Source organism: Colletotrichum aenigma, assembly GCF_013390185.1.
Source record: "Colletotrichum aenigma strain Cg56 chromosome Unknown KSG_Cg56_contig06, whole genome shotgun sequence".
Lineage (NCBI taxonomy): Eukaryota > Fungi > Ascomycota > Sordariomycetes > Glomerellales > Glomerellaceae > Colletotrichum > Colletotrichum aenigma.
In genome coordinates, this window is record NW_023500912.1 from 2,448,520 (window position 1) to 2,473,023 (window position 24,504).

General features: G+C 45.4%; 5 protein-coding genes across 5 annotated transcripts; 1 reads left to right on the plus strand and 4 right to left on the minus strand.

The window, feature by feature from the left end:
* Positions 1-264: 264 nt before the first annotated feature.
* Positions 265-4,826, plus strand: CGCA056_v009708 (Non-reducing end alpha-L-arabinofuranosidase BoGH43A; the record flags this gene model as incomplete). The annotated part of the gene is made up of 6 exons (XM_037324955.1): positions 265-386; positions 453-763; positions 823-1,149; positions 1,214-1,891; positions 1,945-2,224; positions 3,278-4,826. 6 exons carry the CDS (start codon positions 265-267, stop codon positions 4,824-4,826), a joined length of 3,267 nt encoding a protein of 1,088 aa, XP_037176568.1.
* Positions 4,827-5,116: 290 nt separating this feature from the next.
* Positions 5,117-7,542, minus strand: pfh1 (ATP-dependent DNA helicase pfh1; the record flags this gene model as incomplete). Its single annotated transcript, XM_037324956.1, has 5 exons — positions 5,117-5,670; positions 5,749-5,935; positions 6,005-6,124; positions 6,194-7,065; positions 7,116-7,542. The coding sequence occupies 5 exons, from the start codon at positions 7,540-7,542 to the stop codon at positions 5,117-5,119; spliced, it is 2,160 nt and encodes a 719-aa protein (XP_037176559.1).
* Positions 7,543-9,891: 2,349 nt separating this feature from the next.
* sirQ-0 (Short chain dehydrogenase sirQ) lies at positions 9,892-11,160 on the minus strand (the record flags this gene model as incomplete). The annotated part of the gene is made up of 3 exons (XM_037324957.1): positions 9,892-10,645; positions 10,703-10,832; positions 10,893-11,160. The coding sequence occupies 3 exons, from the start codon at positions 11,158-11,160 to the stop codon at positions 9,892-9,894; spliced, it is 1,152 nt and encodes a 383-aa protein (XP_037177030.1).
* Positions 11,161-11,860: 700 nt separating this feature from the next.
* Positions 11,861-13,609, minus strand: lolP1-1 (Cytochrome P450 monooxygenase lolP1; the record flags this gene model as incomplete). The annotated part of the gene is made up of 5 exons (XM_037324958.1): positions 11,861-11,980; positions 12,046-12,366; positions 12,429-12,659; positions 12,712-12,775; positions 12,831-13,609. 5 exons carry the CDS (start codon positions 13,607-13,609, stop codon positions 11,861-11,863), a joined length of 1,515 nt encoding a protein of 504 aa, XP_037177031.1.
* A 2,735-nt stretch (positions 13,610-16,344) lies between these two features.
* On the minus strand, positions 16,345-17,130 carry citA-0 (Esterase citA; the record flags this gene model as incomplete). The annotated part of the gene is made up of 1 exon (XM_037324959.1): positions 16,345-17,130. The coding sequence occupies one exon, from the start codon at positions 17,128-17,130 to the stop codon at positions 16,345-16,347; it is 786 nt and encodes a 261-aa protein (XP_037177032.1).
* Positions 17,131-24,504: the final 7,374 nt, after the last annotated feature.

The window sequence follows — 24,504 nt, forward strand, 5'->3', positions numbered from 1 at the left end:
CGGTGTGCCGTGGGCTCGGAACGCAGCCATCATGCAATGGGCGTCAGTACTTCGTCTCCGGTACATAAGACTACTGAATCCGGAATCGCTGGTGGCCTCTTCCGTCATTCCCTCCCAGGTTCCCGGCATCTTTGACGCTCAACCGTTGAGGCATACTCGTGCAAGAAATCTTGGCTCCAACACCATAAGCCGCCGTTGCCTACTTTCTTTCCTGGGCGTTCACATTTCTTGAACCCCCCATTGATGCACTGTGGCCCATCCATCATGGTCTACATTCTGAGGCTCTTGGCCCTAGTTCTCTGTGCCAGCCATGGGGTTCTTGGTGATTCGATAACCGTGGAGGGTCCAGGTGTCAAGTTTGTGGGTCTGCAAAACAAGACTTCTATGTAAGCTCCCTCACCAAGTTTCTCATTACCCGAGTCGTAAGTAATTAAATACTCATGCCGGAAAAGGATCAACACTTTCATGGGCATCAGGTATGCTCAAGCACCAACTGGAAATCGGAGGTGGAGAGCACCAGTGCTGGTTGAGTACAACAACGAAGTTGACACACCTTTGCAACTCATTGACGGAATACGACCGGGTCCTATGTGTGTTCAGTCCAGTCCATACTGGGGCTTGGAGGGCGCAACAGCAGCTGCTCGGGTAAGAAAGCGAGAAGACAATGGAGACGAATCCGAAGACTGCCTTTTGTTGAACATCCAAACACCTATGATACCAAAATACCAGAGACTGCCTGTCCTCGTATACATACATGGGGGAGGTGAGTCAGGAGGAAAATCATGTCTTTGAGTGCTGCAGCTGATAATCTTCAAACTCCAGGTTATGTCGCTGGTGGTCAAATTGCAAGCACTGGAGATAGTCTTGTCGGCCAGTCGAATGGGACAATGATCTTTGTAGGACTGCAATACAGACTAGGACCGCTTGGCTTTCTATCCGGAAACGATGTTAAGAAGGACGGGACAGCCAATGCTGGCCTCCTGGATCAGAGAATGGCTCTCAAGTGGATTCGATCCAACATCCATATATTTGGGGGCGATTCTAACCGCGTTACTATCTCTGGGGGCAGCGCGGGAGGGGGATCTGTCACTATGCAGATGGTGATGTACGGTGGATCAGAGGAAGCACCATTCCAAGCAGCGATTCCAGGTGGGTGTGCCGTTCAACGATGGACTTCGCCTCCATAACGTTGCACTCACTCTAACACAGGCAGAGTTTCCGTGGTGGACCCCGCTATACGATAACGGGTGGCAGCAACAACAGTATCGAGAGTTCTTGAGGGCAGCTAGATGCTCTTCATTGAAGTGTTTGCGAGACGCGTCACTGTCCCGCATACGTTCAGCTACAGAGACTGCGTTCAGAACAGCCTATCACCATAAGGATTACGCATTCGGGACATTTTACTGGGGCCCGGTGGTCGATGGACACGTCATCCCCGATCATCCTGCTCGCCAACTTAGAAATGGGCATTTCACGAAAGTCCCCGTCATGACGTATCGAAACTTTGACGAAGGATTCCTGTTCACCAACTTCTCACTGGCGTCAGAAAGCGAGGTTATGTCTGATCTCACATCTCTATGGCACGACTCGGACGGCTTCTTTGCTGAGACTGTATCGATGCTCTATCCTACGAGTCTTTACAATCGAACCCACCTCGACGCCTTGACTATTTACCCCGAGGCTCGGGAGGCTGGGATTCTGGAATCCCCTCTTTCGGACTCTTTCGTGAAGCGGTCCGCTATCATTGGCGACGCTCTAGTGAATTGCCCAACCAGACATATTGCTAAGTCAGTAGTCAAGCATGGTCAACCGGCCTACAAGCTCGTCTTCGACGCAGGCTACCAGTTTCACGGAACTACGGATTATTATTTGTACAGTAGTGTGACGAATGGTAAGTACTTCGCGAGAACTATCTTGAGGAAGAATTGCTGACTGTTGGAACAGCCGATGGCTCGAATGAAGGAGTGTTCTCTTTTCCTGGAAACGCGACCTTGGCCAAGATCATGCGAGGCTACTATATTTCCTTCGCTCTCAGCCATGACCCCAATGGCGACGGCGACAAAACAAAGAAGCCTTCGTGGCCTAAATATCAAGAGGAAGACTCCAAAGTTCTTTGGGTTGGGTACACAGATATTGAGGGTCGCGCTGATCCGGACAACTCGGCCAATTGCCAGTTTCTGCTAAACACACGTGGTAACAACTGCGGCCTGGTTGAGGATTGGTAGTAGGCAAGTTTTCGCATGGAATTCCAGCACAGATACCCTGTGAGCTTGGAGTTCTCAGCCAATTCTAGAACCGAGAGCTCGGCTCGAGACAGACGTACATAGTGGACAGGCACAAAATGTTCATGTTGACTGTAAATTTATTCGGAATGGTTTTCTTTTTGCTCGTGTGATATTTCAACTCAGTAGAAGCCAAGGGATAAACGCACGACATGCAAGCGACAATGAGTGCCACAATACCAGCAGAGGGCAAACTGGACATTAGCATCCATATCACGATTCACCTGGCTTTTGGGGCAGATTCTCGTATGTCGTACTATCAATACGCGAGGAATTGCTTTCATGGGCAAAAAGGGATACAAACCCCCGACGTAGTGAGGACCCTCGGCTATGGCCACACTCCGCGTATTCGGGCTGGAGCCATACCCTGGCTGAGACTAAGCACTGGGTAAAGCTGGCCGTTTCGTATCGACGTATCAGCGTGGAGACCCAATGGTCTAATGACACTCAAAGTTTACGCTTCGGGCAATCTGTATCAGTCACAAAACTCAGCATTCCCTACTCGCAGAGGATGCCTTATGTGAGCAGCTGGACTTAGGTGTCACGAAATGTAGAGGTAATACGCGTACTTAAGTTCTTGCTATTCGCCGATCTCATTAGGACTTTCGTACAAAGGTACGGCGGGCAAACAACTTGCGGCAAGTATATGTTCCTCGGGACTCGGCTGAGCATTCCAGCGAGTAGGTAGTTACGTGTCTAGGTTCATTGACTTGCATATTCAATGCCAGATCTGTCGGTGAATCGGGCAACCCAACCCGAAATTTCATCCACGGTGAAGCAATTGTTAGTACCATGAAGATAGACCGGCTTGTTATAAACTCATGTTGCAGCCTTGACAACGGAAGATGAAAAGATTAACATGATTATTGCCTTCATACCAAAATAAATTTACCTTTGCGTCTTGCCCTGCTTTTAAGCTATCTCGCTCATGCGACTTCCGCGCTAAACTCGACCATTCTCAATCCCATTCTGCCTGGGTTCTATCCTGACCCCAGCTGCATCTTTGTAAAAGAATTCGACGAGACCTTCTTCTGCGCATCATCCAGCTTCGTTGCTTTCCCTGGCATCCCAATCACTGCAAGTAAGGACTTGCAAAACTGGACTCTCATCGGCCATGCGTTCTCTCGACATGACCAGCTACCTGAATTTGCGAGCCCTATCACAGAAGTCGGGGGCATCTGGGCGCCGACCGTTCGACACTACAATGGGACCTTCTTCTTGACGACCACTCTCGTCCTCGATTACTTGCCTATGAACGATTCTTCTCGTTGGCGAAACTTCATTCTCACATCGACCGATCCGTATGACTCAGCCAGCTGGTCTAATCCTCTACATTTTAAGGCAGACGGGTACGACAGCAGCCTCTTCTGGGACGACGATGGCCAAGTCTACGTGACATGGGCACCCCTGGCAGAGGTACGATCTAGGATATTCCAGTCCATGATCGATCTCAACACTGGCAATGTGGGCAAGGTGATCAACATCTGGAATGGAACCGGAGGCGCGGCACCGGAAGGGCCCCATGTCTACAAGAAAGAGGATTTCTACTATCTGATCATTGCGGAGGGTGGGACTTTCTTAAACCATATGGTTACCATAGCCCGTGCTATGAGTATCAACGGCCCATACGAGGCGAACCCAGACAACCCAATTCTTACCAACGCGAATTCGACCGAATATTTCCAGGCTGTTGGCCATGCGGACCTTTTTCAGGACGCTACTGGGAGCTGGTGGGGTGTAGCGCACGCGATGCGCGTCAACCTCCAAAACAGGGTTTTCCCGATGGGTCGCGAGACGGTTCTGTTCCCAGTGAACTGGGAACCAGGTCAGTGGCCTGTGCTAACCCAGGTTGAAGGGATCATTTCTGGATGGGAGCTGCCATCTGATGATCTCGGAAAGAGTATGACGATTGCCGGTCAAGATGCTGCAGGGACGGACGCCATTGATTTGACCGAGATACATCTCAAGCCTTCTCATCTCGTCCACTGGCGATATCCGGACGAGAGCAAATACAACCTTTCGCCTGATGATCCGAGTTGTGGGCTTCAGCTTGCGCCTTCCTTCGGCAATCTTTCGTCAATTATTTCAAACACGAACGGCGACGGCTTGAGTCTTTTGGCCCGCCGACAATCTCACAGCCTCTTCACATTCAGCATGGACATGACCTTTTCCCTCGACCAAGATGGCGATGAGGCCGGCGTGACTGTGTTTGTCAGCGAGAAAACACACATTGAGCTGGGAGTCGTTCAAATGGTACAAACCGACACGAACATTACCGGTCGTGCAACTCCGCATCTGCGATTTCAAGGGACGTCCAATGACACGTTAATCGAATCCTCCTCACAGGCCCTTTCTGAAGAGTGGAGAGATCAGATATTGAGTATGGAAATAAAAGCCTTCAACGCGACTCACTACGCGTTCTCTGCCGGGCCAGCAGCGCATCAGTCGCAGATGATAACTGTCGCATACGCCCGCGCGTCACTCATTCGTCCGATATTCACAGGTAAGCTTCGAGCATTCGACTTCTGGCTGTTGATAAAATGACTCATGGAAATACCTAGGGGCATTGATTGGAGCCTATGCAACGTCGAACAATGTCGACACGGCAGCACATGCTTGTGTGATCAGGTTGAGGTACCAAGGAGACGGTCAATTCTTGGCCTGATGGAAATGTCTTGATTCATGCCCCTGCCTGGTACAAGATGAGAATGACATAATCCTTCAAAAACTCTAGATGAACACCATTGTACCCGTGTAGCCTGTGAGCGTAAATATCTAGGATCTTACACAGGTATCTGACCAGTGACCCCCGTCGTCTTCATGAGCCTCATGACCTATCCCCCCTGTAAATCAAAGAAGAATGCAGGTTGGTCCTGGGGCTCTTCTTTGATTTCTACAACCTCCTCGCGCTTCCTAAAGAACCTATCTCTCATATCTCTCAGAGACGGTATTGTTTCTCCGGTAGCCTTCGAATCTGCAGCCTCCTCGCGCTTCACAAGAAACCTGTCTCTCATAGACGGTCTTGTTTCTGCAATCTCCCTCGATTCTGCAGCCTCCATCCTGTCCATAAACCCCTTCACCACAGGATCAACCATCATGCCGTCCCGCAGCTTGGCTATCGTACAACCTTTTATCTTGAGCCCCTTGAGAGACCGAGCCCGGCTCAGTGCTACATAAGCCTGCCCAGTCTCGAAAACATTGCTCAAATTCGCCGTGACACGGTCCAAAGTTAGACTCTGACTCTTGTGGATGGTCATCGACCAACCCGGAATTAGAGGGATTTGCGTGCGGCTTAGCAACCAGTAGGGTGATGTTTTGCCAATATTGTTAGCAGCGGTGTCGGGGCCAATGATGCGACGTATCCCGTTTGTGAATTCCACTTCGGGGACTGCAAGACATCAGCATTAGAGATAAGCGAAGGGTACGTTGTAAACATTCGTGCGAAGTAGACGGGACTGGCACTTACACTCTCGGGGTGTTACTTTTGATGCGATGAAAGTCACCATGTGGTCATATCGATGCTGAGCTACGTTGAAACCGTCGGGGTCATGTCTGTAGTTTTTATGACTGGGTTGTTTAGGCATTTCTGCCAGGGGCTTGAAGCCGATAATTTTGCCTCGTCTGCCGTTGCAAAGGCCTGCCCCTAGATCGATCTGCGGGGTGTCAGACAATCATCTCTCTCATTTATGCACAAATTCTGGCGATGTGAAGGATATGCTCACATTTGCGAGTAGGATGACCGGCATATCTACTTTGAGCTCCGAGCACATGGCATAACGGTGATCATCAAGGCACTTCAATGGCCGTTGCGAAGTCGGTGCCATTGCTAGTTGGTTTAATACCTGTCCACGGTTATGATCAGCACTCGCTCCTGCCAGTTGAGACAGGTGCCTGGGCGATTGTGGACTTACCTTGTATTCAACAAATTCCTCAGGCAGGTCAGCATTCTCAGGCCCGCAAAAGTCATCCAAACAGAAGTATTTCCGCGCTTTATTCTTGTTCTTCAAATTTTCTTTTTTGTTGTGTGTGTCGACCTTTTTTCGAGTGGCGTAAAGCTCGGTGCCATTCTCAATATCGGTCTCATGTGCCAGGAGGAGGTTGACATCTGGCTTCGAGAGGGGTTTCCCAAGTCGACACTTTTGTAAAACGCCGACGAACACTTCGTCCTGTTGACGATGAATTTGTTTCAAGTGCACGTACTTAAAGTTGCACTTTGACCACTCTGGAGACTTGAAAGCCCATTTATCATCGTCTGAGAATCGACCGTGCTCTTGGGGATATGAAGAGCAGGAGCTGATTCGCGATGTCTTGTTCATCAGACTGCCGCATATCATGCAATGTCCGAATGGTTTCACCGGGGGCAACTGGCAGAAATCACCAACAACAATAACTTGCACACCCCCGAACGGTCTAGGGTCGTTTCGAATGATACTCATGACGCGGCTTAGTCGCTCGAAAAAGTGATTCTCGACCATGCTGATCTCATCTATGATGATCACATCAGTTGCGTCAATTCGAGTGAAGACCTGTTTGCTGCGCGCCTTCTCGACGAGACCCCCTTTTCCGTTCAAGGGTTTGGCCAAGTCACTGGGCGTCCACCCAGCGTAGTTAAAGGTTGTTCTCCCACCAATATTGACAACAGCTTGGCCTGTAGGTGCAAGAAGATGAGTGTCCATCTCTCTGGATCTGAACTCATCGCGGAGAGCTTTGACGAGGACTGATTTCCCCAACCGCCCGACCTGCATTTCCGACGCGTTAGTAGCTGTGTGGTGATTCCTTGAATCTGCAAATGTCTCAAGCGTTTGGGCAGAAGCTGTTCATGGGAATACGTACCCAGTGATAATAGATTGTGCCCTTGCATAGCGAGATCCATGGCCTCCTGCTGCTCCGGACATAGGATAGGCTTGTCAGGAGCTTCTGTTTGTTTTAGTTCATGCGGGATCGGCATCTCGGTGACCGCCACCGCGACACTTGCAGACGGTGCCGCGGGGACGACGATGAAGTCCTCTGATTCATGCTTGATCGGTACCTCAGTGACCGTTGCTGCGACTCTTCCAGTCGGTGTCGTTGGGGCTGCGTTGGAATTTGGGGTCGGAAAATGAGAAGCGATGTAATCGGGAGGATAGGGGATGGGTATGTGGTATTGAGAGATATCAGGCAATAGCGTGACAGAAGCGCTGGAAACGGCAGCATGGGGAAGGGTTGCGTAGCATGAAGAATTGTGAGGTGAGGGCGGGTCAGACGCGGAACCAGAAGCCATTGTAGTGTATGGTGGCGGCAGATCATACTCCTGCCTCCTAGCAGCGGCTTGTTTGATAGACTCTACCGCACTATACTCCTGTCTCACAGGAGCTACTGCTTGTGGCATCTGTCTCGTAAGCTCTGACGTGCTATACTCCCGCCTCCTAGGAGCTGCTTGTTGCAATTGATTCGTAAGCTCTCGTCGGAGCCTGCTCACCTATTGTGCATTAGCTTCAAGTAATTCCACTTCGGCAAAGGGATCCCTTACGGCCTCAGAAAAAGTCTTGGTGCCCACGACTTTAGTGAATCCTGTCAGTGAAATTCCTCCAGAAAGCGAAGCCCATCTCGAGCAGGTCGCTACCTACAGTCAGCATTTGAAACCCCGTTGGTTTGGGCCTGACAGGCTGTCCAGGTCGTAAAGATCCCGCATTGATGTCCTTTCCAGACGATATAGTATGCCTTTTTCTTCCCTGAAGCATACAAGTCGGGAGGGATACCCCGTGTGTATTCGGCCGGCAGGCGATTTACCTCGGCCTGGATCGGATCTCTGGAGGAATTCGCAGATGATCGTCCATTGCGTCGAATTTGGGAAGCATCATGCGATCGTTGCGATATGGCTCGGTTATTTTGGTAGATGGTCGTTGAATTCGTCGGTCCATCGTTGTCGTGGATGGGGATGTACTCGGCGGGAGGGATGTATTGTCGCTGGCGCTTCGCGGGGTGATTGGAACGCGACCTGCCCCGCGACCGTTTGCGGTTCCTCGGAAAGTCTATGCGAGCGAGCAAAGGTCAATGAAGTCCCCCCAAGTATGCTCCTTCGCAGCTGGACAGGCTTACCTGTGAACTCCACCATTGCTTCGTGACTAGGTAGTGTTGTACGGAAAGGGGCGCGCCGCTACCATGGATCCCGTTGGCTGCACGTCACCTCTCAGGATAACCCCAGCTTGGGAAGATTACATAAGAACCTTGATTGCCGAGTGTGGCGCACGGATGAATGCCCAATGAATGACAAGCCCAGGCACCGCGTGTGCACGGACTTCGGAATTCTGAGATTCTCGGAAAGCGCGCGGTGGGCCCAGGCTTGCTTCACGATGAAATCCGCACCGATCGTTGAGTCGAAGTCAGTTATCGTGCTTGGGCGGCGGCTGCAGTCTTGGATTTTGGAGATGTCTATTTGACGTGGAATTGATTGTGGGATCATCTGTCGCCCTTGTTCGATGATCGAGCCGGGAGTTGAGGCAGCGCCCCGAACACGGCGCTTACGCGTATAGGTACCTTATGATGAGGCTGGGAACATGCAACAACACGATTGAGATTTCCGCAGCAATGACCAAAAAAACTGGAAGTAGCTGTGTTTCTCTCCTTTGACGTATACGCGGGTTTCTACAGCTCCTAGGATTCCGATCACAACGCTACTAGTCCAGTTGACTGTAGGTATCACGTCAGCATGATCGTTGACGTTCCTCTGCAAGGGTTTCTCCCATAAATACCAATCGAATTCGTACGTTTTCTTGGAAATTGGAACCATAACATTGCTCACTCTTCACTTGTTCAATAATCCGACCTTTGAGGGAGATCTCATGATGAAGATTGGTGCTGTCGTACTCATTCTGGCCAGCGCAGGTATTGTGCTGGCTGGTGAAGAACTGCCAGCTTGCGCCAATGACTGCTTAGCATCCATCGCAAAGGAGCTTGGTTGTTCTTCTTCTCATCTCGGTTGTTTGTGCGCCCAATCCGAATCCCTCTCTGCGAAAATGGCCGGTTGCATCGTTACCGCTGGATGTGGTTTGGAGACATCGGACGTAAGTGGTTGATCAGAGTCACTATCCTGATGGTAGTTGTTCTAACTTAATTCAGCTGCTGCAATATGGGCACCAAACACTTGCGTGGAAGTCCACAGCGGATCTGCATCTCAGACTGGATCGTCAGCTAGTCCAACCACAGGATCCGCCGCAACAACCAGTGCCCTGGCCGATGTGCCTTCGGCGACCAATTCAGGAAATCGCAAGCAGAGTACGCTTGAATTTGCGGGGATTGCTTTGGTGGCATGTGTAGTCTTTGTTGAGTAACTGATCGTGAAATTAGTGAGGTACTTCCCTTTCGAGCTTCTGTTTCTATGTCATGGGTGGCCACATCGATTCAGCAAGTTCTTCGCAAGGCCAGTCCTTTTGTAAGGGTTCTTGTTCTTTGGTCTTACTGGTTGAAGTTGCGAGAATGACGAGCAAGTGAAATGATGTCTTTAGTCCCGCACGAAGAGAATCTCTATGGTAGTCACAACACTGCGTATGTACGAAATGCAGATACAGAGTGTTCGATTTGATGAATCAATAGCTTTGTGCGCCATAATCAGTTCGGCGAGTATCACACGCTACTTCAGGGGAGGAAGCTGCCTAGCAGCGCGCATTCGTTCCCAGGAGACAACATATCCATCGACTGTGTCAATCTCTTCCGCAAACCCAACCTCTCGAGACCTGGACAAATCATATTGCCGATCAAAGTCAAAGTCGACCAGCATGAAGTGGGTATGCGCCCAGCCTTGCTTGTCAATGAGCTTCTCATCGATGCCGTGTTCCTTAGCCAACGCTGTCCACACATCTCTATGCTCTTTCACGAAGTCCTCCATCTTGACTGACTTAGCTCCAGGTCCCTCTCCAGTGAGTCCGAAGTGGGCGCAGAGTCCAGGCCAGACTTGAGACCACGATACCGTCTCGCCGTCTGCCATGTTGAACACGGCGCCGTTGCCACACTTCTCCGGGTTTAGAGCTGCGTAGATCTCCATCTTCGAAAGGATATCTTGGAAGGTATCGGAGTGTGTTGAATGGTACCCGGGCTCGTAACCCGGAAAGGGGACACTCGCGCCTGCGCCTTTGACTGCTCGGTAGATGCTCAGGTAGAGGCCGATACCTTGAGCCATGTTCATCGGGTTCGGGGTAGGGGTGAAGCCTACGATGCCATCAGGGCGGATCTCAGTGAAGGTCCAAGGCTTTCCCTCGGAGAGCGATTTGAGCGTGTCATATTGAGTGTAATAGAAGATGTTGCTTGCCCACGGTTCGGGGATTCGGGGATAGTCCTCACGAAGTGGGGCCTTGATCTCAAGTTCCTTAGAAAACTCAAGACCGTAGCTGTTCATGGTGAGACTGAGCAACATGGCGTAAAGCAGCAGATACTGGAACACTTACCCCTTCCCCCCTGTTTGAAGAATGATAGCCTGCAGCTTGGGCGAGACTTGCTCAATGGCTCTTACAGCGGTTTCCAAGAGACTCGTGTTCTTTTCCTTCAAACTTTGAAAGTCGGCCGTCTGTATGTAAGCTGCATTAATGTCAGTCTCTGCACTTCAAAATATGTGGCTTTCAGGACGCCACAACTAACCTGTAAAAAACACGTGGGTGACACTGTCGATGTCTTGAATCTTTTCTTTCAGAGAGTCGGCGACCTCCTCTACCGGCTTCGTAAGATCGATTCCGGAGACAATTGAAAGACGCTTATCCTCCGGCAGCTGCGCCTGTTGTAGGCTAAGAGGACGGTTCGTCGTTCCAGTGATGCGGTTGAACGTTGTAGGTGTGGGATAGGTCCGAGCTTGGTTCACGAGAGACCAGCCAGAAATGCCGGAGGCTCCAAGAATGAGTGCATGTGCCATTCTTGTGTGTTTCGAAGTGATTTTTCCTGACGTGACTTGATAATATGAATTGATGAGAAGTATTTAGAACTTTCCTCCTGACATTTATAGGTGATACTTCGTAAACCAACTACGTTATAGCTGACAAAGGTAGCTCGGGATATGAATTCCGCGTACCGCGCAATGGGTGGACGACGTACTAGTCGAAGCAAAGGCCAGCCCATCTTTGACCGCGCATTCCACGGCTTCCGCTAAAAGAAGCAGCAAACTGAGATTTGTCAAGCCATGCCCTAGGTGGTTTGATTTAACGTTATACTAAGAGTCAAATCTCAATCCACCCTATCACGACAATCTGAGAATCGTCATCCCGTCGGCTTCAGGTGAGCTTCATTTGCTTTGTTTTGACATAATTGGCTAACTATGCTGCAGTGTAGTTCAGCAGCAATACCTGTCCACAAATGTCGTCTCGATTGCCTCCACAGGGTAATTGCCAATGTCGTAACTCCGAATGGGTTGACAAACAATAAAATTGGATCGTTATGTACTACAGCATAACGTCAACACACATCAAGTAAACGCACGGCATCCTTATCTTGGAATTCTCCAAGTTTATCTGTAGAACGACGTAGCGCTTTCTAGTCATTGGAAGTTGCTAGTAATATGCGATATGATATGTGCCTATTTTATGATGGAGCTGAGAATTGACTTCGAATGCAAGACCTCACTCGACCTTGGCTGAAGTGACCTTAACCCACATGTTCTCTTCGACGAAAACATTGTAGCTGTACGAGTCCCACGGCTTGACAGGGTTCGCAAGCTCAAAGTCGAAGTTGCGCATCAACTAAACGATTGAGTTAGTATTTCTGCAGTGTTCGAGTCAACCAGATCGTGAAAGTTGTAGCTCACCTCAAAAAAGGTCTTGAACAGCTCCATGAAAGCGACTGGCTTTCCGGCACACATGTAACGCCCATAGCCGAATGCCATTTCCACCTCACGCTCCAAGCTAGCTCTGGTGGCATCATCAACCTCTAAAAAGCGCTCGGGCCGGAAAAGGTCTGCATCTGCACCAAACATAGCGCGAGACTTGAGCATCGCAGGTGCATTCATACAGATAGCGGTGCCTCCAGGAACAAATACGCCGTGAATAGTTTCGCCCTGAGGAGGAACCGTCTTCGGGTAAAGTCCAGTGGCGGGAGCTCGGATGCGAATTCCTTCGTAGATCAAAGCCTATGATTCAGAGATGTATGTTAGATGTGAGGTGAAAATTGACAGGTAGGGGAGGCACATACCCTCAAGTAAGGAATCTTGGTGCCCTCGTCGTACGTGATGGGGGTCAATACACCAGCCTTGACTGCTTGCTGAATTACATCTTTGAACTTCGAATAAACTCTGGCGTTGCTCATCAAGTGCAGTAGTGTGATTCTAATCACAGATGCAGTAGTGTCGGATCCAGCAACCAACGCAAAGAGACCCTCTGCCTCGCACTCTTCTCTACTCATGCCGTTCTTGATCCAAGATCCCTGTCGCGTATTAGTAAAAATGGTAGCGATGGCTTGCTCATACACCACATACCAACATGTCCCGCTGTTGCTCTGAGCCGGTTTTGAATCTTTCACCGACGTGCTTCTCAGCAATTCTGGGATATTTGAGTTACTAAGACCGGCGGAATGCGGCACTGGGTAATAACTCACCCCATCATTTGGCCCAGCCCGCGCTTATCGGTCGATCGCGGGCCACTGAAACTGAGGAACCACTTGGAGAACATGACGCTGCGGAGAATAGGAGCGTCCAACATAAGCGCGATCACCGGCCAATTTTTCCTCACATCTTCGATAAAGCCAAAGACATCCGCGTTCGCGTTTAGATGGCCAAAGGGCTTTCCGAATGATGCGCTTGTAATGACGTCCATAGTCAGGAAGACCGACAACTCAGCCATGTCGACTAACACGCTGGTGTCTGCATAGCTTGTCTTGAGGAGAGTGATGAGATTGGTGATCTGCTCGTCGACGCTTGGTTCCAAAAGATCGATCTCACGTCCCGCGTAGCCAGCGGCTGTCTTAGCCTTCATCTTGTCATGAAGCGTCTTGTCCAATACGGTGATCATTGTGTCTTGGTAAGGGTTAAAGCGGGCGGAGATGTACCAGCCGTCTTTGCCATAGTCGCCACGCACAGCATTTGCACGCCGCAAGACCTCTGGGTCGTCAGTGAGGAGCTCATTGGGGCCTACGCGGACCAGGCGGCTGTTGTAGTCGTCATTGATGGTTCGGTATAGCTTCTCCTGGCGGGCGCTTCGGGCGATTTTTATGATCCAAAGATAAGAGAACGACCCTAGGAAGGGACCTGGAATATGTCTAAGACGGTACCAAGCAAAGAAAGATGTGCTGATGTACCAGGAAGTAAAAAGAAACAGCCCCAGCAAGGCCAGGCTTGCAGGCGATGCTTCCAACAATGAAATCGGAAGCGCACCCATGATGAGGATCGTGTGACAGATTGTCTGCTAAGGGATGACGCAGGAGATGGCCGAAAGACTTCTTCCAGGAGAAGAGGGCCCTTTTGAAGAGGACGTCTCCTCTTGATGGGGATGAAACATGGTGCAATAAGTCCGCTGAGATGTAAGCAGCGCGTTGTATCGCGTTTCCATTTGGCGGCCCTGAGCATGCCGATCTTCAGGGTTGAGTCGGACTACGGCAATTACGATGGAAATATCTCAAATATTATTCGCCCAGCATTGTCGTGTTGCACAAGGGTGGCACCCGACTGCAGCTCGGCGGCCGCTTGACGTAGCATTCTGCCGTTGGGCCTTAGCATGCATTCACGACGACTGCAGAAATTAAAGTGAAGGTCAAGTGAGGAGACGTGGCAATCACATATCACAACTTGCGCTGAAGATAATGGGGTAATTTGTCCTATTTGGTGCTGCAGACGATACGAACGTTGTTGGTCAGAAGCGTGACCTATTTGTGGGTAGATAAGCCCCTAGGAGGGCAGGGGTTGGAGGAAACGCACAGAGTTGATGCAAATACGCATTGTCGTGATTCTACATCTTCCTACATATTGAGACCATACTTCATAGTGAGTAATGGCCGTGGTAAAATGATCTCAGACGATTAGACCAGTAATCTGGAGACTGGCCGCGACGGCATGTCAGCACAGGGAGATCTACGTCGTTCGAAATGGATATCATCATTCACCAACCGGGGCCATGACGTTTCTTAAAGCAATTGACACTGGTGAAAGATCGAGGAACTTGAGAGACAAAGATATCATGGAGATTCTACTTCTGTTAAAAAATGATACAAATGCCTATTCGAATTGAAATACTTGAAAGTCGGAAACATCCTCAATCTACCAAGATTCAGTTGCTTGCTTGCCCGAATTGTTCATACATCAACTCGGCTACCTTGACTGCAAGATCCCACAAGGTCGGCGTGTGAATCAAATCAAATAACGGCAATTCGACGATGCAGCAACGCTTCCAATGCACCAGTTCCTTAGAAACGTTAGCTTCCGTTTGATCGATCTTGAGATGCTGGTCATGGAAAAGAAGGAGCAAGCCGGACGCTTGATGAGAGATGTGATGCAGCTCGTGGCTGAAGGTTCTATCAAGAGCATCCAGCCACTTCATGTCTTCCCTTACTCTCAAGTCCAGGAGTCTTACAAGTTCATACAGTCTGGAAAGCATTTTGGGAAGATTGTCCTCGAATCACGACCTGACGATATGGTGATGGTAAGCAAATTCCTTTTCTTTGACCTATTAATCACCCCGCCAAGGCAAGTCAAGCTGACTTCAACCAGGCCACACCGTCACAGAAAGCATCATGGACATTCAGTCCAGACGCTACCTACATAATATCCGGCGGATTGGGAGGTATTGGACGCGGAATCGCTAGGTGGATGACCAAGCGCGGAGCTCGAAACTTGGTTCTTCTTTCGCGAACGGGTCCTATGCGAAAGTCAGCTCAAGCGCTGATGGCTGAGCTGAAGTCAAAGGGCGCCACGGTTGTCTGTCCGGCAGCGGACGTTACAGACGCAGCAGCGCTCAGAAAGGCGCTTGATGATGTCTCAGCAAAATTGCCCCCAGTCAAGGGTTGCATCCAGGCTGCCATGGTGCTCAAGGTACGGTTACCCTAGATCTTGCTTCTTCTTTCCAGACCCAATTCTTACTCTTGGACTAGGCTACCCTATTCGCAAATATGTCGGTAAAGTACTACATGACTTGCGTTGATCCAAAGCTGCAAGGCTCGTTGAACCTGCAAGAGATGCTGCCCTCAACCATGGACTTCTTCTTCCTTCTTTCATCTTTCACGGGTCTAATCGGTGAACCGGGCGAAGCCAATTATGCTGCTTGAAATACCTACCAAGACTCTCTGGCTCGCCATCTAGCTTCCAAGGGCCAGAAAGCTGTTGCGATCGACCTTGGCATGATGGGTTTAATTGGCTACGTTGCTGAAAGTCTTGACAGAGCAGCGCAGCTAGAGCACATCGGTCTCGACGCCATGAGACCCCATGAGCTATACAACATCCTCGACGAAGTCTGTGATCCTAGCCTTCCTCTACCCTCTACCCTGGAGTCTCAAGCGGTCTTCGGTGTTCCTAAGTTCCAGGATCCTCGATCACTGAATGGAAGGACACCGCTATGGAAGCGAGACCCCATTTTAATTCACCTTCGACCGTCAGATGACAGCTCTGAGTAAGTTAATGGCGATCTTGGGGATGAGGCCCTGAGCTGCCGACGTCTCCTCAGCTCTGCCGACTCGCCTGAGGCAGCAGTCGAGGTCGTCATACAGGGGCTTGCTCAAAAGATCTGGAACATACTCAAGGCGGATGTACAAGTCGAGTTATCTGCTCTACTGCATTCGTATGGCGTTGATTCTCTTGTTGCGATTGAGCTACGGTCATGGATTGTCAACGAGATGGGTGCGGAGATGACCATCTTTGAGCTGATGGGCAGTGGCGGGCTTGATGTTCTGGCGCCTCTGGTTGTTAAGAGAAGTGCTTTCGTGTCGGTGAAGGGTTGATCAACCCAGCTGCTGTTTTGGACGCTTTTGATCGTCAGGAGTTCTTATATGATGTACAACTGTTTAGGTATTGATTATATTCGTTGTTCAAATGAACCGTAGCATGCCTTCTATAACTGCGGAAATTCGCCCTCTTTCACCTCGATCACCTGTCCCCAAATATGATGTATGATGTTAATATTTTTGTTTAAGATATCACTTCTAAAATTGCTATTGTAATCTTCTGCACGAAGTCCGACTTTACTGGCACGTGATGGTCGCCCTCCCACTCAAGCACAGATGCCGACTTATCAGAGCAATAACCACTCAGAAGCTTCCTCCCCAAGGGCAAGCCAGGATCGAGCAGTCCGTGAACTTGTATTGTCGGTATTGTCAACAGCCTCTTCGCCTTGTCTTCTTCAAACTTGACCCCTTCAGAAAAGAGACCAAGAATCTGGTCAGCTTTCTGCGTGCCCTCCCCTTCCCCTTCTTCACTTAGTGCTACTAGCGGTGCAATGCCGTGGAGTAGCAGAGCAAGTTTCCACCCCTTGTAGCATCTCTTTGACTCGTTTGGGTGCGGCGGCTCAGTTGGGTGAGCTCGTAGCTGTTGTTCGAAGAGCAAGCTCGCGCATAGCTTCGCGCATTGGCTAAACCCGAGAAGGCCGACCCAAAGGCCTTTAGCACTCTTCCCATCATCGTCCTCCATGGCCTGATGTAAACTGTTTTCAATGGCTGCGATCACCCCTTCCTTGTCCGTCGCAATGTTTTCCGCACCAGCCCACGGAAGCCATGTTCGAAACGGCCCGCAGTCCTTGTAAAGTGAGAGCACGTTGGGACGGGCATCGCTAATGAACGGTGCGTTCGTGAAGACAAAGCGGAGATGCGGTCCAAGTTGTCTTATGAGAGACCGAGCTTGAGATTTGAAGACGAAAGAATTGGTTCCGCCTCCATGAAGGCAAAGAATTCGAGGTAGGTGTAGACTTGAGTCGATCATAGCGACATGGGAAAAGGGACTCGGAATGTTGCTTGTGAGCAATGGAAGAGCGCATGCATTCTCACCACGATTCTTTGGAATTGACTTTTTGGCTCCAAGAGCGCGAGCTTGCCCAATTAGGCATGAGTAAGCGACTGGCCAAGCTGGGTCTGTTGCTGTATCTGAACATTCTAGCGGCCGTTTAAGTTATCTACTGTGAGGATGTTAATACTTCTCTCGAAGCTGAGGTAGTAGTTAAAGAAGTCTAGTGTTACAGTCAGCTATCTGACAGTAGGGTCTGCTAACAGAAGCTAGGGATTAATATATAATAACAGTATACAAAGGTTATAGTCTAAGTTATAGGTTATAGGCTTTATTAAAGATTAGTCTTTAGAAACTAAGGTGATTAATTTTAGACTTAATAAGTTATTTATAGTAAAAGTAAGTTAAAAGTATTCTAAAGATAAATATAAAGTTAATTGCTAAAAAGCTATAAAAGTTCTAACTATAAGCTAAGCTTAAAGTTATACTATATATAAGCTTAGTTTTAAATATATTCCTTTATACTTTAAATCGTTTTAGATTATTTTAATCCTTAATAATTATTTAGCCTCTAAATTATATTAGATTATTTTAATCTAAAATAATTATTATTTCATTATTATATAATTTATACTATAGTTTTTCTATTTTTAAGTAAGTTCTTACTATTTTTATAATTCTGTAATATAAAAAATCTATTTTACCTATTTAATATCTAAATAATTTATTTATAAAGCATTAATAAGTACTATATAGTATACTATATACTATATAGTGTACTATAATACTATAAATTATAGTATATACTATTACTATACTATAAGTAGTTATAACATAGTTATAATACTAAAATTTAACTTATAGTATATTATATATTATAACTATATATAGAAGTAATATACTATAAATATTATAAATTATACTACTATAATATAAAGAAAATACTTATATATTAAAAGGGGGTAGAGTTCTTAGAATTTTTAATAATTTTAACCTAAAGGTAAGAGGTTAAATAGGCGTTTTCATAAGCATTAGGCGTTGTAATAGGAGAAGAAGACTTATATAAGTAGATAGAAGTTTAGTTAGCTTATAAAAGAAAAACTAAGTAAATAAATAAAAAACATATTTATTTTTATACTTTTTCTAATTTTCTTAATAACTTTAGTAACTAATTCCTTAAGAAAGCCTTAGGATCTTTTAGCTTAGCTTATAGTAAAAGTTTACTAATCTTTGTATTTTAAAAAGTAACTAAAAATAAATATTTTTAAGCTTTTTTAGCTTTAGTTAGCTTTATTTTTTTATCCTTTTTCTTAATATTTATTATACCTCTTTAATTATTTAAACCTAAAATAAAATAGAATATTATAAAAATAGTATTATTAAACTTCTTTTTAATAGTCTATTTTCTTTTAAAAGATTATATAACTTGAAATATAAAAAGAGTAGAAAATATGAATAAAATATAAATTAGTTAGGCTTATATTTATATGTTTATTTTTATATCTCTTATAGTTATTTAGAAAATTAATATGTAAATATTTAGGTACTTTTAAGAGGTTTTCTCTATTTTAAATAAAATGTTTAGTATAAATAATAAGTTTTCTTTTTTATTTTATTATAAAACTAGTAATTAATATAGAGAGGTAAATAAAATTACTATAGAGAATGTCACAGGCTAGAGCCCGGATTGATATCTCCGGCTTCGCCGGAGCAGTTACTGAGATCCAGCTCCGTTGGACCCACTATTCTGCTGCAGTACGCCGCCTAACCCAGCCTGCTTCACCGCTGTTAGGTGCCTACTCTTATAAAGTCCTTTCTTCCTTCTTCAGCTTAGAATAGTCAATTGACGGCACCTCTACGTTGAACAAGCCTAGGGGCTAGCCCCTTACATATTCTAAGCTCTATAATAAAAGACGCTTATGAAACCTCACGAGAGCGATACGACTAATTCGCTAGAGGATAGCGCAACAAGAAGACGCTATATGAAAACCTTATAAGTGCGACATAATAGATTCGCTAGAGGGTAGCGTAAACGACGTGATGACTGCAGAGATTGACCGCAGGGTTAATAAAGCGGTTAACGCAAGCATATATCCTCTTTAGGACCAGATAACGCAGCTCTTAATAGCTCTGAATAGGCTTATATCAATAGATAGAGCAACCCTTACGCCAATTATAAGCAGCATACCTACCCTATCTACAGCTGATATAACTATATAAGCAATAAGCAACAGCATTATAATAATAGTAGCTAAGCTTTATAAACCAACCTCAACTAGATAACTGAGGCTAATGCTTCATAACCCCCTAAAGTCTGATAGCATAAGATAATAGTTTCTATAGTAGGCTCTAGAGATAAACTTAAAGCTATAGATTAATGCTGAAGCTATAGGTGGAGAAGAGAGCGTGTTTATATATATTTACGCTAGGCTGGAGGGAACCACCTAAGCGATATCCTCTGCCTTCTTTGCTGATAAAGTAGCCTGAGGAGACACCTCCCCAGCTTAATTTATAGACTATCTTAAAAGAATATATAGGGACCTAAACGCTAAAGCCTAAGCCTTAGATAAGTTATACACTATATAGTAATAAGAGGAAGAGAGTTTTACTTCCTTTTTTCCTAAGTTTGAGAAGGAGCTTATAGTAAGTGGGGGAGGATCTTAATAAGATAAGATTAAGATTAACTACTTAGAGGGCGTACTGAATTCCTAGTTAAGTAACTTATTAATAGTGGTATTAGAAGTACTAAAGGACTACTACTAGTTTATAAAACTGCTTCTCACTATAGGATCCTGCTTAGATAGCAGGAAGCTTAGGGAATACTACCTCAGTTATACTTCTCAGAAAGTGCTGCAACCTAACTGCTAATAAGATATAGATAGAGATATACTAATATCTAGCGTCAGCTGCACTAAGGGTAAGGAGGAGATAAAGTTATATTGCTAATAAAGTAGCTCCTTATCTAAAGACCTGCTGCAGCTTATAAGAGACACCTGTAAATACTTCAACTGCAACTAGATCAGCTATATTGCTATATAGTATCCTAAGCTAAAGTGTTCCTATCCTATGAAGGTTAAGAAAGCTAAGAAGTGAGAAGAGAGCAGCAATAAGAGTCTTATAGAGGAGCTGGGAAGCTCTGAGGCTGAAGAGAGCTTAAGAAAAAAGTAACTCCACTATAAAGTTAGGCGTTAGAGGCTGAACTTAGTGATATCACAAAATAGAAGCAGTTTAAGTATTATATAAGCAGCAAGTTAGTAGTGATTACTACCTATATATATAAGGGTATTTAAGCAGACGCCTTAATAGATATAGGGTGTAACTTATACACCCTTATCAACTATAACCTAGCCTATAAGCTCTGCCTGCTAGTAGTAGACTGCTCTAAATAAGTACTAAGCAGCTTTAGCAACACTATAAACGCTATAAAAGCAATAGGTGTAGTTATGTTTAACCTCAAGCTGTGCAGTTATAATAAGAAGATCTTCATATATACTATATAGCCTTAGCAACAATCTGTTCCTAGGGAAGCCCTAGATAGAGAGGAACTACATCCTATATAATGCTGCCACGCAATAGATATAACATAAGAGGGGTGGCGTAGACCTACGTCTAAAAGGTGAGGAAGAGCCAGGATGAGTACACCAGATCAAAGCTGCCCGCCTCCTCCTAGGAGCCCCTTTTGTAACGCTTTATAAGAGGGAATAATAACATACTAAAGGAACTGCAGGATATAAAGTTTAAGCGATCAGCTTAGCAGATATATAGAATGCTCTTATAAAGAAGACTGAGAAGGCAGACCTAAAAGCCTCCTCCCACCAGTTGTACTAGCTAAATTCTAAGAGCTATTCCAACCTAATAAAGCTGCTAACCTTCCACTATATCGCCCTAGGGTTAACTATAGGATCCCTATTAAACAGGATAATAGTAGTAATAAAGCTGTACTACTATAAGGTCTGCTCTATAATATGTTATGAGAAGAACTCCTCATCCTCTATAAGACCTTATAAGACCTACTTAATAAGGGCTTTATCTACGCTAGCAGCTCAGAAGCATCAGCCCTAGTACTATTCATATATAAACCAAATAGAGGAATATATTTCTATATTAACTACTGCGCTCTTAATAAGCTTATTAAGTATAAATAATACCCTCTTCCCTTAATTTAAGAGATACTACAGACTATTAGCGCTATTAAGTGGTTTACTAAGCTAAATATAGTAGCAGCGTTCTATAAGATCTAGATTGCGCAGGGAGAGGAGTATAAAATAGCCTTCCAGATGAGATATAAGCTATTTAAATAGCTAGTTATCCCCTTTAGGCTTATAGGAGCCCCCACCATATTCTAACGATATATTAATAGTATACTTTAAGAGTATCTAGACGACTTTATAACAGCATATATAGATAACATCCTGATCTACTTAAACAGATTATAATAAGACCATAAAGTAAATATTAAGCTAGTACTATATAAGCTTGCTGTAGTAGGGCTATATTTAGACCTTTATAAGTATGCGTTCTCTGTGAAGATAGTTAAGTACCTAGGGTTTATTATTACAGCTGGAGTTAGTATCTCTTATAACCCTGAGAAACTGAAGGCGATTAAGGAATAAGTAGCTCTAAAGATAGTCAAGGGAGTCTGAAGCTTCCTTGGATTTGCAAACTACTATTAGATCTTTATCCCAGCATACTTAGAGATTGCTAGACCCCTGATAGCTCTTATAAAGAAGGATGTCCCCTTCTGCTAGGGTAAGGAATAAGAAGTAGCATTCCAGGAGCTTAAGAGGATCTTTACTGCTAAGCCTGTTCTATATCAACTGGACCCTAAGCGTATAACCTATGTTGAGGCTGATTGCTCAGGCTTTGCCCTTAGAGGCGTACTCTCATAGGAAGATAAGCACAGCAGACGTCACGCAGTAGCCTACCACTTACAGCAGCTTAACGCTGCCTAGTTTAACTATCTGATATATAATAAGGAGATGCTAGCTATTATAAGCTGTCTATAAGAATAGAGAGCAGAGCTATAGAGTGTTGGCCACTTTAGGATCCTATCAGACTATAAGAACCTAAAGTACTTTATGATGAAGCAGAAGCTTATAGAATAGTAAAGCTGATAAGCAGAGGAACTATCTTAGTATAACTTTAAGATATAGTATTAGCTAGGAAGTAAAGCAGTAGTGCTAGATATACTCTCTAGATGTGAATAAGATGTACCTATATCTCTAGAGGATAAGCGTAAATAAGGTTGAATCCTATAGCTCCTCCTAGAAGCAACCCTACCCTCAACATATATATAACATATAGAGGCAGCATTATGAATGCTTATATTTACTGACGATAAAGAACTATAGCAACTCTGGGATCAGACCTAAGGATAAGATGAAGTCTACTAGCAGGCCTATACTGCTATAAAATAATGAGAAAGAAGCTTCCCCCTAAGCCTTAAGCTAAAGGTTTAGATTACTGAGTGCAAGATTAATAGTAGCAACTGACTACTATTTAGAGATTGGATTTAGGTATTAGGTAATAAAGATCTAGATAACGACGTAAATATGTTATGCATCTATATTATTTAAAGCACTTATAACTTAGTGCTTAGTGGCTATTTAGGAAGAGATAACACCTTTATACTAGTTAGTAGATAGTTTTACTAGCCTGGTTAGTTGCACTTATTATGGTGTTTCTGCTGTAACTGCGATAGTTATAGGCATAGTTATATCTAGAGGGAACGTTATAAGGGACTTTTGAAACTACTACTGATACCACAGTATATATGAAGCAACCTTGCTATGGTTTTTATTACTAACCTTCCCCTTATAGATAAGGGTGAGAGATATCTTTAGGTAATTATCAACTAGCTAGGTAAAGGTGTAACCCTTGAGGCGATAGAAAGCATAGAAGCTGAAGCCTATGCTGAACGATTCCTAAACTGCTACTTTAGGTTTCATAGCATCCCTATATTAATTATGAGCAACAGAGGGAGCAACTAGATAAGCTGCTTCTAGCGGCAGTTTTATAAGCTTTTAGGAATAGAGCAGCAGCTTAGCACCACCTACTACCTACAGACTGATAGAGGCCTAGAGAGGATAAACCAGGAGATCCAGGCCTACTTATGCAACTACGCTACCTACTCACAGAAGGACTAGGTATATAACTTTCCAGCAGCTCAGCTAGCGCTTTATAGCTGCGATAATAGCGCTATTAGGATGAGTAGCTTCTTCCTAGAGCATAGATATAACCTAGAGCCTATTAAGGTCAAGGAAGCAGACCCAGCAAGCCCTAAGGGCACCTGTGAGGGCCAAGCATATAAGTTAGTAATAAGGCTTTAAGATGTGATGGATATAGCCTAATCGACCCTCGCCTCAACACAGTAACGCTATGAGGAGCTGGCTAATAAGAAGCGCTAGCTTATAGAGAGACTAGAAGTAGGCGATAAAGTCTGGCTTTATATAGGGTATTATAGATCCCCTAAGCCTTATAAGAAACTGGATTAGTTACACTATAAGTATATAGTTATGAAAGTTATCTCACTATATATAGTAGAGCTTAATATACCAGCAGCTATATACCTACGCTTCTATATAGATATCCTGAAGTGCATAGGTAATAACCCTTTACCTAGTTAAACGTTAGATAATAAGCAGCTACTACTAATTATAGATGATAAAGGCGAAGAGACCTGGAGTATAGAGAGTATTAATACTGCTACTTAGAAGCGTTGAGGGTGTGGATGACGCTGCGAAGTTCTGGTTAAGTAGGAAGGATATACAGAGAGGACCTAGGAGCCTATTGAGACGCTCCAGGGGACAGAAGCAATAGAGGCTTACGAACGCCGTTATGGCTCTGCGATAGAGCACGATGGAGACCCAGCCTTAGCGCTGCGGGCGCGCCGCCGGAGGGGAGCGGGGGGGTGATATCACAGGCTAGAGCCCGGATTGATATCTCCAGCTTCGCCAGAGCAGTTACTAAGATCCAGCTCCATTAGACCCACTATTCTGCCGCAATACGCCGCCTAACCTAGCCTGCTTCACTGCTGTTAGGTGCCTACTCTTATAAATTCCTTTCTTCCTTCTTCAGCTTAGAATAGTTAATTGACGGCACCTCTATGTTAAACAAGCCTAGGGGCTAGCCCCTTACAGAGAATTCTTTTTATAGTTTTTTTAACATTATTTTATTAAGCTAAAATAAGAAACACTTAAAAAAAGAAGTAATCTAAATTTTATTATATTAAAAGAAATTTAGTTAATATTTATTTAACTTCTATCTTTTAAAATAAAAAGAGATAGCTTAAATATTTAAATTTAAAAATTAATTAAATTTATAGAAGTTTAAAACCCTTTAAAAAGAAAAATA